Raw genomic sequence first — 18,338 nt, forward strand, 5'->3', positions numbered from 1 at the left:
GCTGACAGTACGCCGGCAGTATTAAAAACTGTCAGGGAGCTTCCTGACAGTAAGCCGGCAGTTTTAAAAACTGTCAGGGAGCCTGCTGACAGTACGCCGGTGTTCTGTCGAATTTTCCTACCCATCGATACATGCTTCCCAAACGTACTGCGCATGCGCCCACCTACACAATTTAATTATTTCTCCTGTTTTATGTATAATTAATCTGGTTTAGGGGGGGGTTTATGTGCATTAAACAACCTGGACGCACTGTCATTGCACAAAAGTGTAAATGGAAACTAAAAATTACACTTATTATCATAAATAAAATACAAAAGCAGTTTGTAATGAGCTATATTTACTATAACTTTGCCATGGTACAATGAATTATGCAATCCAAATCTAATAACGTACATCTACTGCAATATCACTGGGTACATGCCCTAAAATAGTGCTTCTTTTGTATTTTTACAGTTAAATATACATTGGGGCAGCACGGTTCGACAAGGTAGGAGAATTCGACAGAACACCGGCAGTTTTAAAAACTGTCAAGGAGCTTACCTAGCAGGCCCGTAGCCAGGGGGGATCGAAGGGTTCGTTCGACCCCCCCCCCCCCCCCATCCCCCACAACCCCCCCCCCTCAGCCACCCCAACCCCTCTGCCCCCAGAGTAGTGACGAGTAAGAAAAATTGTTAATGTTTCTCTTTACACATTTTGTTACTTGAGAAAATGGGTAAAAAAGAAGACAAGGAGCGAAAACGGAAGAAAACGGCGGTAACATTGTCCCAAAATACTGGTGACTTGTTCAAAAAAAGGCCCAAAATCGGTAAGTTGCTGAGTGCAGGGCTTCTATTTCTTTACAACTCGGCTTAGCCCAATAGTATAATTGTACATGTAACACCGGATTATTACTGTTATTATTGCGATAACTCCAAAGTCTGGATTTTAGTTGATTTATAAGAAATGTAGGTTAAGTGACAATAACATTCAATCACTCACTTTGCAATGCTGACGATCAAGCTAGGGTGTATTTTACTCTCAACATGCCTGTTGCTCCTAAGGCCATATATAAAATACAGTATAGAGGTGTAAAAAGGGGGTTAACCTCTTAACACGCCCTGGCCCGCCGGCGGGCCAGAAAAATATGATATTTAATATCTGTCTGTGTTTATGAATACTTATAGGTTCAATGTAGACACCCAATATGCCATTTTAAAGCTTTTCAGTTATCTAGCCCATTTAGCCGTATCTCATTTCAGAAAATAAACATATGGGGCGAAATATGCCTGGTTTATGAAAGTTATGAAATATTATTTTCATATTTACGTTTTTCGTACGTCCATATTTGATCGAATGCGGACATGTTATACACCATTCGAACCGTCTGCCTCTCCGGATTACGGAACTGTGTTTAGAGTTTAAATCTGCTTGTGTTTCGCTTTGTGTTTACCTCAGGACACTCGAGACACACACCCAACTCCCTCCAGCACTTCCCCCACACTCTTACCTTCAAAACGCCTCCAAACTTAAGGAAATCCATCAATCCAGTCACCAGTAATTCTCACATATATCCAAACAGTGCTTGAAATAATTTGAGGCAGAAAAAAATATCAACTTTAACGCGTTATTAAAAGCGGATTATTGGTCGCTCCACGAATCCACGCATATCTAATGAATCAGCAGACCCTCACAGACCAGACGGTATGCAAATGAGCTCTGTCAGCCAATCAGGCGCCGAGTTCAGCGAGCTGAAGGGAGGGGGGGGGGGGGGGCAACGAAGTCCCATCACAGTTATAGGAAGATTTTAATAAGACAGAACACTTCAATTTATATTATTATTAATTCATGTTTAAGTTTTAATGACCATACCGATAGTGTTCCTAATGAAGTAATTCATATCTATTTATGTCAATAGTAGAGAGATAGACAATAAAGGACAGCAACATCAGAGACAGACAATGGAGGGCAGCAACAGAGACAATGGAACAAAGCAACAGACAACTGAGGTGAGCAACAGAGACAGACAATGAAGTCACATCACAGATGTAGGAAGTTTGAGTAACACTTACATTTATATAAAATGTATGTTAACAGTGGGGAGTGAAGAGTAACTGTTTATTATACGTTGGGTTTATTGACAAATATCTTTCAATTATGATTACTTATCTTAGTATCTATATTTACATAATCATTGTGTGAAACCTTGTATTCATATACAAGGTACAATGTATACACATTGTATTTGATCATGTTTATTACTCACAGTGTATTTTACACGCATTTATATAAAAGATTAACCAATAATCACAATATATTCTTTATCAGGCATGTGACTAACACAGACTCTATTATATGACAAATTAACCCACATGATACATTTACTAACACATTAACATATAACATATGAGATGTAGCTCAGGCTTGAAGAATTTTGTTGACCTTGACTGTGTTCTTCCATCATGGCACTATCCCGGACGAAAGGTGGGGGTAGCCCACCTTGCATTTTCTTTTCTACAACAGGAGCAACAGACGAACAAATAAGGACAGCAACAACAGATTCACAACAAACTTATAATAAATAAAATATGTCTAAATTAAAAGGTTTGAAGTGTGTTCGTGTATTTAGGGGGCATTGGAGTAGAGAGCCAAATGAAGTCCACTTTTGGGGGAAAAAGATCCCCCCCCATCACAATGCTGGCTACGGGCCTGCCTAGGATGGACTCTTTCATATGGAAGTGGACCTGTTTTGGCATTATGGAAAAATCATGAGAAATTTAATTTTAAGCATGAATAATAAAAATAAATAAATAATATAAAATAAACAATACAGTGAATTTTTCCCAAACTTGCAGGAGTCATAGCTTAGGACAGACTCTTTCAAATTGTAGAGATCATGAGATCATGAGAAATTTAATTTTAAACATGAATAAAATAATAATAATAATAATAATAATAATAATAATAATAATAATAATAATATAATCAATACAGTGAAATTTGCCCAAACTTGCAGAGGAGATAGTGTAAGAAAGACTCTGGCATTGAATCTTAGCCCCGCCCCCTTCACGTGCAGTTTGGTCTAGTTCTACTGCTGTTTAGTTTTACTCTGTTGCTTCAGGCAAGTTACCACTTCAGGTTGGCTAGATCACAGCCTCAAGAGAATAGCATGTGAGGAGTTGTGTGCGTGTATTCCAACCAAACCACACACCACTGAGACTCTTGCACATGTAATTGAAGTGTGAAGTTTAATAAAGAAACGAAAAGGAGACAACTGCTTCATGCTTCCGACACCCCCCATACAACACACATCCCATCATTAGAACCTGCACATACAGTCCTTTAGTGGTCCTCACCAACAGATAGCCTATGTTTTGGCATCAAATGCTAACAGTGGAACTGTTTTGGCATTATGGGAAACTCATGAGAAATTTAATTTGAAGCATGGATTGAAAAAAGTAATATTAATATAAAACTCTCTCTTTCTCTCTCTCTTAAACACTGATGGGATATTATATCAAATAGATAATGTACTGCACAAAATATACAGTGAGGTGAGTTATTTTAAATCCATTTTTTCTCGTTTCTGGGCTTAATGTATGTCTGAATTAATATAATAGACTGAAACGTGTCGGTCTCCCGTTCTCTGTGTTTTTTAAGTGTGCTCTCCGCCTGCGCTGCTGTTTACCGTAAAATCGCACGTATACGTGAATCTAAATTTAAAGCCCGGATGACTTGACTGAGAATTTCCGAAGCGTGGATAGCTGGATAACTGGATAGCTGGATAACTGCCGGCGTACTGTCAGCTAGCCCCCTGACAGTTTTTAGTAGTGCCGGCGTACTGTCAGCTAGCCCCCTGACAGTTTTTAATACTGCTGGCATACTGTCAGGAAGCTCCCTGACAGTTTTTAGTAGTGCCGGCATACTGTCAGGAAGCTCCCTGACAGTTTTTAATACTGCCGGCGTACTGTCAGCTAGCCCCCTGACAGTTTTTAATACTGCTGGCATACTGTCAGCAAGCCCCCTGACAGTTTTTAGTAGTGCCGACGTACTGTCAGGAAGCTCCCTGACAGTTTTTAATACTGCCGGCGTACTGTCAGCAAGCCCCCTGACAGTTTTTAATACTGCTGGCATACTGTCAGCAAGCCCCCTGACAGTTTTTAGTAGTGCCGACGTACTGTCAGGAAGCTCCCTGACAGTTTTTAATACTGCCGGCGTACTGTCAGCAAGCCCCCTGACAGTTTTTAATACTGCTGGCATACTGTCAGCAAGCCCCCTGACAGTTTTTAGTAGTGCCGACGTACTGTCAGGAAGCTCCCTGACAGTTTTTAATACTGCCGGCGTACTGTCAGCAAGCCCCCTGACAGTTTTTAGTAGTGCCGACGTACTGTCAGGAAGCTCCCTGACAGTTTTTAATACTGCCGGCGTACTGTCAGCAAGCCCCCTGACAGTTTTTAATACTGCTGGCATACTGTCAGCAAGCCCCCTGACAGTTTTTAGTAGTGCCGACGTACTGTCAGGAAGCTCCCTGACAGTTTTTAATACTGCCGGCGTACTGTCAGCAAGCCCCCTGACAGTTTTTAATACTGCTGGCATACTGTCAGCAAGCCCCCTGACAGTTTTTAGTAGTGCCGGCGTACTGTCAGGAAGCTACCTGTCAGTTTTTAGTAGTGCCGGCATACTGTCAGCTAGCTCCCTGACAGTTTTTAGTACTGCCGGGTACGTGCCTGACACTGCCGGGTCGATGAAAAAGTGGCTGGCGGGTGACGTCACGAAGACCCACCACTGCCGCCCGTCTCCCGTCAGGCAAAGATCCAACCCCCTCTCTGATGTCACTAATTCCCGCTCTCTCTGCAATCTTCTGAAGGGATACGCGTGCCTCAAACCTTGCTTAAATGTACGCTCGTTTAACCCTTGTATGGTGTTCATATTTTTGTTACTCAGACAGTGTTCATGGGTCTGGTGGACCCGCTGCATTTTAATGTTTTAAATTCTGCAAAATTATGGAATAGGTCCAACTCCGTTCCATTTTTCTCTAAAAACAGGCCTTCCCTCTAAATAAGTGCAATTCAGAATAATGTTTAGGATGGAATCTGGGATAAAAAGCTCAAAAAAAAAGACTTGATGTCCTGTACCGGGGAAACTGCCATCCGCCAATCCTAGTCGCATTCTTATCACACTGGGCATGGTGGCTCATTTTTTGGGCAAAAGAGCATTCAATTTCTGACAGGTATCCATTTAATTCTTCAACAATATTACAAGCTGGTACAGGAACAACAGGGGCAGAAACAAAACACACACAAACTACACACCCAGACATGAGGAGAACAGAGTAAACACCTTTATTAGCCCCGGGTCCAGTAGACCCGAACATCCTGTATGTAATTTAAATGTGTAGGGGGGGTGTTCATCAAAAATGTGTTCTGATATATGTTCTTCACAGAAAATGACCCAAAGCCAATAAGTTTGAGTTAGAAATAGTAGCTGCGTGTCCCGAACGCGCTGCCTTATAAGATCCCTCATGGGTGAAAATGCTGCCGAACGAGGGAGCTGCCTTTGAAGGCAATGACTACCTAGGCAGCTCCCTTCAGATTGGACCGCAGCTAGTATTTGATGGTATCATTTTTCCTTTGATAAAAAATGTAAACGGGTCCCACAGACCAGAACACCACACAAGGGTTAAAACACTGTTCTTGCGTGAGAGGGTGCGTACGCATTAAAACAGGGCTGAAATGTGTGTGCGCAACCTCTCACGCAAGAACAGTGATTTATAAAAAATATATATGGCGTAAAAAATGGGCGTACATTTAATCTAGATTTGAGGCACGCGTATCCCTTCAGAAGATTGCAGAGGGAGCAGGAATTAGTGACATCATGTGTTAAAGCACGGAACTGCAGGTACATGCGTAAAAACCTTCCTCACGCATATTAATACTTAAATCAAGATTAAAAACGTATAAATGAGGCCCGCAATTCGCTGACTCATCTGGCTGCTCTCCAAAAGCATGTTTTGTCACAAGAACATAAGTATCTCTTGTGAGGAGAATAAGGTACCCACTTGAAGGTCTAAAATGAATGGGTTTATATGAAGCAATGAAGCAATATCATAAAAATCATAGTTTATAAACGCCTTATAGTTTTTTGAAGGGAGTCGGCAGATTCTATAAACGGCTCTAGGCAGAGATGTACAGTAACCAAGTAGAACTACTTTACCTAAATGCTAAAATGCTGTATCTGTCTCTACTGGAGTATTAACTTTCTCCTACTTCCACTTTTACTTTATTATATATTTTCAGTGAGTTTAATACTTTAACTTTAATAATTGTTTTATGTGATGCATCGTTACAATTCTAAAAATGTTACAAACCATACTCACCAACCAAACCCACATCACATTATCACTAAAGCCAGAGCGGTAGATTATTCTACTGCGGTCAAGCCAGCCCCCACTTCAAAAAGCTTGGTCAAACTAGCCCCCACGCTGTTTCTTAGAGCGCGCATACACTGAACATTGCGGCAAGCGTGAGAAGGAACACATTTCAAAATAAAAGTCCCCCCCCTTAATATCACGTAATATAATACAGGAAATTGACAAATCCTGCACCTAACAGCTGGGGTTATGCATAGGGCTCAGCCAGGATCTACTACTCACTCAACTAACAACAATAGCAAAACCACCACAATCTGATACTGGCTCGACAAGAATCCAGAAGCACAGCCTAACACTATGTTCATGGTCCATTGCCTCAACTGCCAAGTAACAGACCTACCAAAAAATAACCTATGAACAAACAGAATCCCTCCTTAATCTAAGCTCACTTCCTTTAACTATGGCAACAACACACTTACCTAAGCACAATCACACACAATAAATCACATTATAAGTTGCTTGAGCAGAACACAGCAACCACTACCATCTGATACTGGCTCGACAAGAATCCAGAAGCATAGCGAACTATGTTCATGGTCCGTGCCTCAACTGCCAAGTACTCAGACGTCTACAAAAACTCATGAGACAAATTATTACAAGAGCAGGACCACACCAATCCCCTTCATCCAAACTCTAACACAAACTTCAGTGCAAGCTCTTCTCAGGGGTCATCAGGCAGGCACTTTCCTTCGTCAGTGTTTCGCTGAATTAGGCCCACGACACCTCCAGAAGGCTCAACAGTGAAGTCTGGCGTCCCAGACCCACCCCCCTCCAAGCCTGCTGTAGAAGCACAAACTCATTCCCTTCCCCACGTAGCCTCAGCCCTTCTGAACCACAACCACTGACTAGATCTTTCAGCTACATCTAACAACTCCAACACAAACTTCAGTGCAAGCTCTTCTCAGGGGTCATCAGGTAGGCACCTTCCTTCGTCAGTGTTTCGCTGAATTAGGCCCACGACACCTCCAGAAGGCTCAACAGTGAAGTCTGGCGTCCCAGACCCACCCCCCTCCAAGCTTGCTGTAGAAGCACAAACTCACTCCCTTCCCCACACAGCCTCAGCCCTTCTGAACTACAACCACTGACTAGATCTTTCAGCTACATCTGACAACTCCTTCACTACAGTCCTTAGCACACGACCTCTAATTCCGAATTCAGACAGCAGTCTTGTGGCAGACTTCGCAACAAAGCCTCTAGTACCTACCTCTACCGGTCTAATATACGCTTGCCACCCACGCTCTCTCACCTCAGCCACCAAGTCTGTATACTTCAGCCTTTTCCTTTCATAAGCTCCATCTACCTCGTCTTCAAACGGAACAGTCAGCTCTATAAAATACACTATCCGCTTACTTTCAGAGTACAACACTACATCCGGCCTCAAGGTTGTAACCAGTATGCACTCTGGGATCTGCAGTTTACTACCTACATCCACTAATAACTTCCAATCTCGTGCATTGGCCCACTTACCAGCAGTTTTCAAGCACTGTGCTGTTTCTCCACTATGCTGCCCCTCACGCACAAACGTGATTACCCTACTACAACCTACCACGGGCATGTTATTAACTTCTAACCGTTTCTTATCAAGTGCACCTGCAAGAGATCTAAGTACCTGATTATACCTCCATGTGTAGCGCCCCTGGGATAGACTCACCTTACATGCCGACAAAATGTGCTTCAGCGTGCCACTTCCTGCACATAGCTTACAACTTGGATCCTCACCCACCCACTGAGCAAGGTTTTGTGGCGTTGGCAGAACATCATATGTAGCTCCCAAAAGAAACTTTATACGGCCTGTATCCAATCCCCATAACTCTCGCCAGGTGATTCTCCGCTTCTCTACACTTTCCCATCTCATCCACTGCCCCTGTTTACTCTGCCCTGCTGCTTTTGCCCTCCTTGCTTCCTCCTCCTGCTCACGAATAAACCCTGTAACCATACGCCTTTTCTCAGGTGATGTGGCCTTGCCGAATGCTTTCCAAGAATCACCTAAACCTAATCCTGCCCTCCCATTTTGCACCTGCCCCACAACATCCCTGTGCTCCAGTGCCCTCCTTGCGGCTTGAGTAGCTTCTCGAGCATTCCACTTCCTCCCAGACCTAGTCACTGGTGCTGTTGCTTTAACCAGCCCGTCTTTTGACCCTAACAACTGCATTTCACGTCCTACCTTAGCACATTTGAACTCCTCAACCAAGCTCGTCAATGGCAGTTCCAGCATCCCTCTCCCACACCACGCCACACTACTAAGGCAACGCGGCACCCCCAACCATGTCCTTATAGCCTTGCTCATAACCCTTTCTAACCTCTCAACCTCAGAAATCGGAATATCATAAACTGTAAGTGGCCACCTTAGACGAGGCAACAAACCAAACTGCAGACACCACAATTTTAATTTACCTGGCAGAAAAGACTTATCAATTCTATTAATGGCCTCCACCATTTCTGTCCTCAACCCTTCCACCTGCTCTTTATCATTCAGTGCTGCAGTATACCACCTACCTAAACTCTTAACTGGCTTTTCCAATATAGATGGTATGACTTCTCCCTCCATCATAAACCTTTCTTGTATCAATTTCCCTTTAACGATTGATACACTCCTAGACTTGCTCGGTTTAACTTTCATCCTAGCCAGCCTAAGATTATCATTTAACTTCCCTAGCAGTCGCCGGGTACATGGCACCGTGGTCGTTAATGTTGTCATATCGTCCATAAACGCCCTAACTGGTGGGAGCCGGGTGCCATCATGCAGCCTCTCCCCGCCTACGACCCACTTAGAAGCCCTAATAATCACCTCCATTGCCATCGTAAACGCTAGCGGTGAAATTGTACAACCTGCCATTATACCTATTTCCAGTCGTTGCCAAGATGTGACACACTCCCCTACACTAAAGCAAAACTGTATGTCTTCAAAATAGGCTTTAACTAACCTTGAAATCTCTTCTGGAACCCTAAAAAAATTGAATGCCTTCCACAACAATGCATGCGGTACCGAACCAAAAGCATTAGCCAGATCTAAAAACACCACATGTAGATCCTTTTTCTCGGCTCTTGCTGTTTGAATCTGATGCCAAATCATACTATTATGCTCTATGCAACCAGAAAAACCTGCAATTCCTGCCTTTTGTACAGACGTATCAATTAAATTATTTCTTTTCAGGTACGTTGCTAGTCTACGTGCAACCACACTAAAGAAGATCTTACCCTCCACATTCAACAAGCTTATGGGACGGAACTGATCAATAGCCACAGAATCCTTTTCTTTTGGGATAAGAACACCACCTGCTCTGCGCCACTCCTTTGGAATAATCCCCTTCTTCCACACTATAGCCATTAGTTTCCATAGAAACTTCAAAACATCTGGTGCACTTTTATATAATCTATATGGAACCCCGTTTGGCCCTGGGGCAGAACCTGCCTTTGCAGCCTTCACCACCTCCTGAACCTCACTCCACCTAGGGGGGTCAACATCCATTTTCCACTCTATATCCCCTAACGGCGGCATGTCTGCTGGTAGGTCCAGGTCGCTAGACCTTTCCTTCTCTGTGTAAACACTCTTAAAGTGCTCCTCCAACTCCCTCTTTCCGACCTTTAGATTTCCTGATTTCTCCTTACTAAACAGACTCTTAACAAACCTAAATGGATCTCTAAAGAACTCTATCCTAGCACGCTCCTTCTTCTTCCTCCTTTTCCTCATAGCCTCTGCTCTCCGCAATTTTACCAACTTACTTCTCAACTCCTCCTGCAATAACTCAATGCCCTCTCTTTCTGCCTCATTCCCCTTCTTCCACTTCTTTCTGAGTAACCTTGATTCCTTAACCAGTTTTTCTATTTCTACCTGCCGCCTTGATTTAACTACATCTTGACACTTTACGTTCCTCTGCACAACACCAAATCTTGCCATTCCATAATCATAAATGACTTTACCTAGCCTGTTCAATTTACTCTCTGCTGTTCCCTTCAAACCCTCAAGCATACCTTTCAAATCATCATTAATACTCCTCCATGCCATCTTGTCTCCTGTGCCTGGCCATTTAACTTTGGATCTTTGACCGATTCCTTTCTTCCTACCCATCTGCTTTCCCTTAGCCTTTGACCTATCAACACCTCCTTCATCCTCCACTCCTTCTGTGCTTAAGTTAGCCTCCCTAGTATCAAAGGTATTGATATCCTGCGGACTGTGGCATGTAACCTGCCGCTGGACTTCAGCCGACTGACTCAAACAATTCTGTTCAAAGTATTGTTCAATGCGGGGCCCCTGCACTCCTTCACTCAAGCACCTCATCTTTCCTTGGTGTATCCTCAGCCCTCTCACTGATGTGACCTTGCTCCACCCACACACACAGGTCAGCAACTCCTTTCCACTTACCATCCCACCTGCCTCTATGCTTAACCCACTTCTCGTAGTCATGTCCGTTCCAGAGTCCGTAACCATGTTATCCGCCTGTGAGTCATCTTCCACCCCTGCTCTCGCTGACTCCTGGGGTATTGCTTTTTTCTTTTTCAATGTAGCTTGCTTGGTTGCACACACATGGTTAACCATGGTGGCTGCTACCATGGATTGCCAGCCCATGGCAGCACCGTTAGGGTCTATTCCCTCTTGTCAGCTGTCTTTCCATGCTGTCACAGGGTCTTTCCTCTGTTGTCATCTGTTCTCTTCACAGCAGTCACTAGCTTAACTAGATATCAAGTAATATAATACAGGAAATTGACAAATCCTGCACCTAACAGCTGGGGTTATGCATAGGGCTCAGCCAGGATCTACTACTCACTCAACTAACAACAATAGCAAAACCACCACAATCTGATACTGGCTCGACAAGAATCCAGAAGCACAGCCTAACACTATGTTCATGGTCCATTGCCTCAACTGCCAAGTAACAGACCTACCAAAAAATAACCTATGAACAAACAGAATCCCTCCTTAATCTAAGCTCACTTCCTTTAACTATGGCAACAACACACTTACCTAAGCACAATCACACACAATAAATCACATTATAAGTTGCTTGAGCAGAACACAGCAACCACTACCATCTGATACTGGCTCGACAAGAATCCAGAAGCATAGCGAACTATGTTCATGGTCCGTGCCTCAACTGCCAAGTACTCAGACGTCTACAAAAACTCATGAGACAAATTATTACAAGAGCAGGACCACACCAATCCCCTTCATCCAAACTCTAACACAAACTTCAGTGCAAGCTCTTCTCAGGGGTCATCAGGCAGGCACCTTCCTTCGTCAGTGTTTCGCTGAATTAGGCCCACGACACCTCCAGAAGGCTCAACAGTGAAGTCTGGCGTCCCAGACCCACCCCCCTCCAAGCCTGCTGTAGAAGCACAAACTCATTCCCTTCCCCACGTAGCCTCAGCCCTTCTGAACCAGAACCACTGACTAGATCTTTCAGCTACATCTAACAACTCCAACACAAACTTCAGTGCAAGCTCTTCTCAGGGGTCATCAGGTAGGCACCTTCCTTCGTCAGTGTTTCGCTGAATTAGGCCCACGACACCTCCAGAAGGCTCAACAGTGAAGTCTGGCGTCCCAGACCCACCCCCCTCCAAGCTTGCTGTAGAAGCACAAACTCACTCCCTTCCCCACACAGCTTCAGCCCTTCTGAACCACAACCACTGACTAGATCTTTCAGCTACATCTGACAACTCCTTCACTACAGTCCTTAGCACACGACCTCTAATTCCGAATTCAGACAGCAGTCTTGTGGCAGACTTCGCAACAAAGCCTCTAGTACCTACCTCTACCGGTCTAATATACGCTTGCCACCCACGCTCTCTCACCTCAGCCACCAAGTCTGTATACTTCAGCCTTTTCCTTTCATAAGCTCCATCTACCTCGTCTTCAAACGGAACAGTCAGCTCTATAAAATACACTATCCGCTTACTTTCAGAGTACAACACTACATCCGGCCTCAAGGTTGTAACCAGTATGCACTCTGGGATCTGCAGTTTACTACCTACATCCACTAATAACTTCCAATCTCGTTATGCTGTGGAGTGGTATTAAAAGGAATCCACATAATATCACATGTTATGTCTGATATCACATGTCAATTTCATGTAGTCCTGGTAGTACACAAAATAAAAGCCCTGTAAATTATAACAATTATGTTAATTAAATAATAATAATACTAATAATAATAATACTAACAATACTACTACTAATAATAATAATACTTGTATGTGTCACTCACTTAATAGCAGGGCATTATAATGTGTCATTTCAAAATAAAGGCCCTTTAAATTGTAACATTTATGTAATTTTACACAATGTTTAGACTGTTATTAAAAGAAATCTGTCTGATATCTCAGCTCAATTTTATATAGCCCTGATAGTACACCACTTGTATGTTTCACTCACTTAAAATCAGAACATTTTGATGTGTCATTTCAAAATAAGGGCCATTTAAATTGTAACATTTATGTAATTTTACACAATGTTTAGACTGTTATTAAAAGAAATCTGTCTGATATCACAGTTCAATTTCAGATAGTCCTGATAGTACACTACTTGTATGTGTCACTCACTTAATAACAGAACATTTTGATGTGTCATTTCAAAATAAAGGCCCTTTAAATTGTAACATGTATGTAATTTTACACAATATTTAGACTGTTATTAAAAGAAATCTGTCTGATATCACAGGTCAATTTCAGATAGTCCTGATAGTACACTACTTGTATGTTTCACTCAATTACTATCAGAACATTTTGATGTGTCATTTTAAAATAAAAGCCCTTTAAATTGTAACATTTATGTAATTTTACACAATGTTTAGACTGTTATTAAAAGAAATCTGTCTGATATCACAGTTCAATTTCACATAGTCCTGATAGTACACTACTTGTATGTTTCACTCACTTAAAGTCAGAACATTTTGATGTGTCATTTCAAAATAAGGGACATTTAAATTGTAACATTTATGTAATTTTACACAATGTTTAGACTGTTATTAAAAGAAATCTGTCTGATATCACAGTTCAATTTCATATAGTCCTGATAGTACACTACTTGTATGTTTCACTCACTTAAAATCAGAACATTTTGATGTGTCATTTCAAAATAAGGGCCATTTAAATTGTAACATTTATGTAATTTTACACAATGTTTAGACTGTTATTAAAAGAAATCTGTCTGATATCACAGTTCAATTTCATATAGTCCTGATAGTACACTACTTGTATGTTTCACTCACTTAAAATCAGAACATTTTCATGTGTCATTTCAAAATAAGGGCCATTTAAATTGTAACATTTATGTAATTTTACACAATGTTTAGACTGTTCTTAAAATAAATCTGTCTAATATCACAGTTGAATTTCATATAGTCCTGATAGTACACTACTTGTATGTTTCACTCACTTAATATAAAAAAAAAATTATGTGTTATTTCAAAATAAGGGCCATTTAAATTATAACAATATTTTATTTCAACACAATGTTTAGATTGTTATTAAAAGGAATCTGTCTGATATCACAGGTCAATTTCATATAGTCCTGATAGTACACTACTTGTATGTTTCACTCACTTAATATCAGAACATTTTGATGTGTCATTTCAAAATAAAGGCCCTTTAAATTATGAAATGAAATATGAAATTGACCTGTGATATCACACAGATTCATTTTAATAACAGTCAAAACTTGTGTTAAAATAAAAATATTGTTATAATTTAAAAGGCCTTTATTTTGAAATGACACATCAAAATGTTCTGTTATTAAGTGAGTGACACATACAAGTAGTGTACTATCAGGACTATATGATATTGACCTGTGATATCAGACAGATTCCTTTTAATAACAGTCTAAATATTGTGTAAAATTACATAAACGTTACAATTTAAAGAGCCTTTATTTTGAAATGACACATCAAAATGTTCTGATATTAAGTGAGTGAAACATACAAGTAGTGTACTATCAGGACTATATGAAATTGACCTGTGATATCAGACAGATTTCTTTTAATAACTGTCTAAACCTAGTGGTAAAATAAAAGATTGTTATAATTTAAAGGGCCCTTATTTTGAAATGACACATCAAAATGTTCTGATATTAAGTGAGTGACACATAAAAGTGGTGTACTATCAGGACTATATGAAATTGAACTGTGATATCACACAGATTGTTTTTAATAGCAGTCTAAACATTGTGTAAAATTACATAAATGTTACAATTTAAATGGCCTTTATTTTGAAATGACACATCAAAATGTTCTGATATTAAGTGAGTGAAACATACAAGTAGTGTACTATCAGGACTATATGAAATTGACCTGTGATATCAGACAGATTCCTTTTAATAACAGTCTAAACATTGTGTTGAAATAAAATATTGTTATAATTTAAAGGGCCTTTATTTTGAAATGACACATCAAAATGTTCTGATTTTAAGTGAGTGACACATACAAGTAGTGTACTATCAGGGCTATATAAAATTGAGCTGTGATATCAGACAGATTTCTTTTAATAACAGTCTAAACATTGTGTTGAAATAAAATATTGTTATAATTTAAAGGGCCTTTATTTTGAAATGACACATCAAAATGTTCTGATATTAATTGAGTGAAACATACAAGTAGTGTACTATCAGGACTATCTGAAATTGAACTGTGATATCAGACAGATTCCTTTTAATAACAGTCTAAACATTGTGTAAAATTACATAAATGTTACAATTTAAATGGCCCTTATTTTGAAATGACACATCAAAATGTTCTGATTTTAAGTGAGTGAAACATACAAGTGGTGTGCTATCAGGGCTATATAAAATTGAGCTGTGATATCAGACAGATTTCTTTTAATAACAGTCTAAACATTGTGTAAAATTACATAAATGTTACAATTTAAAGGGCTTTTATTTTAAAATGACACATCAAAATGTTCTGATTTTAAGTGAGTGACACATACAAGTAGTGTACTATCAGGACTTTATGAAATTGAACTGTGATATCAGACAGATTTCTTTTAATAACAGTCTAAACATTGTGTTGAAATAAAATATTGTTATAATTTAAAGGGCCTTTGTTTTGAAATGACACATCAAAATGTTCTGATTTTAAGTGAGTGAAACATACAAGTAGTGTACTATCAGGACTATATGAAATTGACCTGTGATATCAGACAGATTTATTTTAATAACAGTCTAAACATTGTGTTGAAATAAAATATTGTTATAATTTAAAGGGCTTTTATTTTAAAATGACACATCAAAATGTTCTGACATTGAGTGAAACATACAATTGGTGTACTATCAGGACTATATGAAACTGACCTGTGATATCAGACAGATTTCTTTTAATAACAGTCTAAACATTGTGTTGAAATAAAATATTTTTATAATTTAAAGGGCCTTTATTTTGAAATGACACATCAAAATGTTCTGATTTTAAGTGAGTGACACATACAAGTAGTGTACTATCAGGACTATCTGAAATTGAACTGTGATATCAGACAGATTTCTTTTAATAACAGTCTAAACATTGTGTAAAACTACATAAATGTTACAATTTAAAGGGCCTTTATTTTGAAATGACACATTATAATGCCCTGCTATTAAGTGAGTGACACATACAAGTATTATTATTAGTAGTAGTATTATTAGTATTAGTATTATTTAATTAACATAATTGTTATAATTTACAGGGCTTTTATTTTGTGTACTACCAGGACTACATGAAATTGACATGTGATATCAGACATAACATGTGATATCATGTGGATTCCTTTTATTACCACTCCATAGCATAATGTCGTGATATTAAGGGGGGGACTTTTATTTTGAAATGTGTTCCTTCTCACGCTTGCCGAAATGTTCAGTGTATGCACGCTCTAGGAAACAGAGTGGGGGCTAGTTTGACCAAGCGTTTTGAAGTGGGGGCTGGCTTGACCGCAGTCCGAACTCGGGCTGGCTGCGGAGAGTCGGATTTCGGCGGGTTGGGTCAGGCTCTGTTTTTTTAATGCTATTTTTATTTTATATAAACCTAGCATGATCATCACAATATAGCAGTAACAAATCAAACTGTTTTTTTTTTTTAAATCCACAAGTTAGAATGTTTTAATCACGCAGCTCTGGAACTGCAGTGAGCACTGCACACACATCAGCTCCTCCGCTTGTCACCACATAGCCTTAAAGCTATTTTATGTGTTTTGTACTGAGGCTATATGTTTAAAAAATCGTTTGTTCAGTAGGTGTTTTATATACTTAAACATTGTTAATTATGTTAGAGTAGACGAAAGTAATTATAAATTATGTTATTGTTCCTCGTCTATTTCGGGTTAGTGAGCGTGCAGTATATAGCTTAATTTGTTGTTTTTTTGTGTTTTGCTATAGGCTATATGTTTAAAATAAAATAAAAAATCGTTTGTTCAGAATTGTTTTATAATTTTTAGACATTGTTATTTATGTTAGAATAGACGGGGAGGTCGGTTCTTAATAAACATTTGTATTAATATTAGGTTTGAATGAGCGAAATCAGAGCTTATTCAGTGTTACAATGTTAATTAACATCATTCTGAAAGGATTACGTTCATTCAGAAAGTCCAAAAAATGTTTATAAAAATCTCAGTTTTAAAGCTTTACTTACAAAGAAATAATGTTTTGTTTAAATTGGGCTTGTGCTCAAAAAAACAGTTCATGGGTCGGGTCGGGTCGGGTTCAGGCAGAACATGCAAGGGCTCGGACGAATTTTTTTGGGCTCCATCTAACCTCTACTGCTGCTTAGTAACGCTTTACTGTTACAGTTAATAATCTGTCATTTTGCTTCGGGACCCGAATGCCTTGAAATTATCCTGGATCTGCTGAACAGAGCGCTTATCCACTGAAAGAGCTCTGGATACAGGCTGCGTTTGTCGTGCAGTGTGAGCTCCTATGTTGCAGCCTGTCAGTCGGATCTTACAGTGTGAGCGTATGAATCGCAGACGTTGTTCGTACACGAAAATCAATTCAAACGTGCAGTGTGAGCTCTCCACAACGCTTCAAAAATGCTTTAAAAATCGTACAGTGTCCCCCTAGCTTTAGACCATAAAAAGATGTTTAAATAGCTTTGTATAAACGTTGAATAATAGTCTTAATGTTAATAGTGTCAAGTAGAAATTGCTCTGATTTTGCATTAAACTGAATAACAGCTAGGAGAAATTCTAAATATTAAGCACTGAGTACTGTGTATTATTTATATGAGAGTAAATTATATTATATCAAAACGATTCTAGTAGTAATATAATACAGGAAGCTGATAACTCCTGCACCTAACAACTGGGCTTAGCATAGGGCTCAGCCAGGATCTATTACTCACCCAACTAACAACATCCTATATAAGGTATAAGATAAATCTTATAAGGTATAAGATATAAATATTTTTCCAGCCTCAGAATTTTCTATAGTCTCATATTTCTTACTGTGTTATCCATCCATCCATCCATCCATCCATCCATCCATCCATCCATCCATCCGTGAATATCTATTGAGAAGCTTTTTAGGCTAGTAAACAAAGATTACCCCCTTCTTGTCATCACTCAGAATAAGGTGTCTAGCATTAGAGTGTAGTACACAATTGAGACGCGGCCCGGCTCTGACCGGAAGAGGGATGGGCGGGGTTCTCTTTCATTTCATTGGCTCGATCTCCGACCAATCGTTGTGTGAGGAGAGAGAGTACCCCGCTCCACAGCTACAACCGCGAGCCTGCTGCTGCTTCTCAGCGGGATGGGCTCGCGACCTGCGGACACACGCACACGTTTCCTCCACACACACACGTATCCTACACACCCTCTCGCTCGCGGGCGCTGGTGTGGAGCGGTGAAGCGGCGCTGATGGAGGGTCTTGTCGGCTGCTGCCATGTCCTGGCTGAGGTAGTAGTTTGTGCTGTTGGTTGGGATGTGAGATTGCCCGCTATGGAGGTGACTGCGCAAGCTACTGCCTTGCCAGTGC

The 18,338-nt window shown here is 40.2% G+C and overlaps 1 protein-coding gene across 11 annotated transcripts in view; it reads right to left on the reverse strand.

The window, feature by feature from the left end:
- The window catches only part of LOC125799007 (deleted in malignant brain tumors 1 protein-like), an 85,982-nt gene extending 79,600 nt beyond the window's left edge, over positions 1–6,382 (reverse strand). For all 11 annotated transcript variants that reach the window (XM_049474479.1, XM_049474478.1, XM_049474476.1 and 8 more), the window contains exon 1: positions 6,353–6,382. In XM_049474479.1, the coding sequence (XP_049330436.1) occupies positions 6,353–6,367 (15 nt within the window). In that variant the 5' untranslated portion in view covers positions 6,368–6,382. The remainder of the gene's footprint in view (positions 1–6,352) is intronic.
- Between the last annotated feature and the right edge of the window lie 11,956 nt (positions 6,383–18,338).

Source organism: Astyanax mexicanus, chromosome 2 (assembly GCF_023375975.1).
Source record: "Astyanax mexicanus isolate ESR-SI-001 chromosome 2, AstMex3_surface, whole genome shotgun sequence".
In the NCBI taxonomy this organism is placed as follows: domain Eukaryota; kingdom Metazoa; phylum Chordata; class Actinopteri; order Characiformes; family Acestrorhamphidae; genus Astyanax; species Astyanax mexicanus.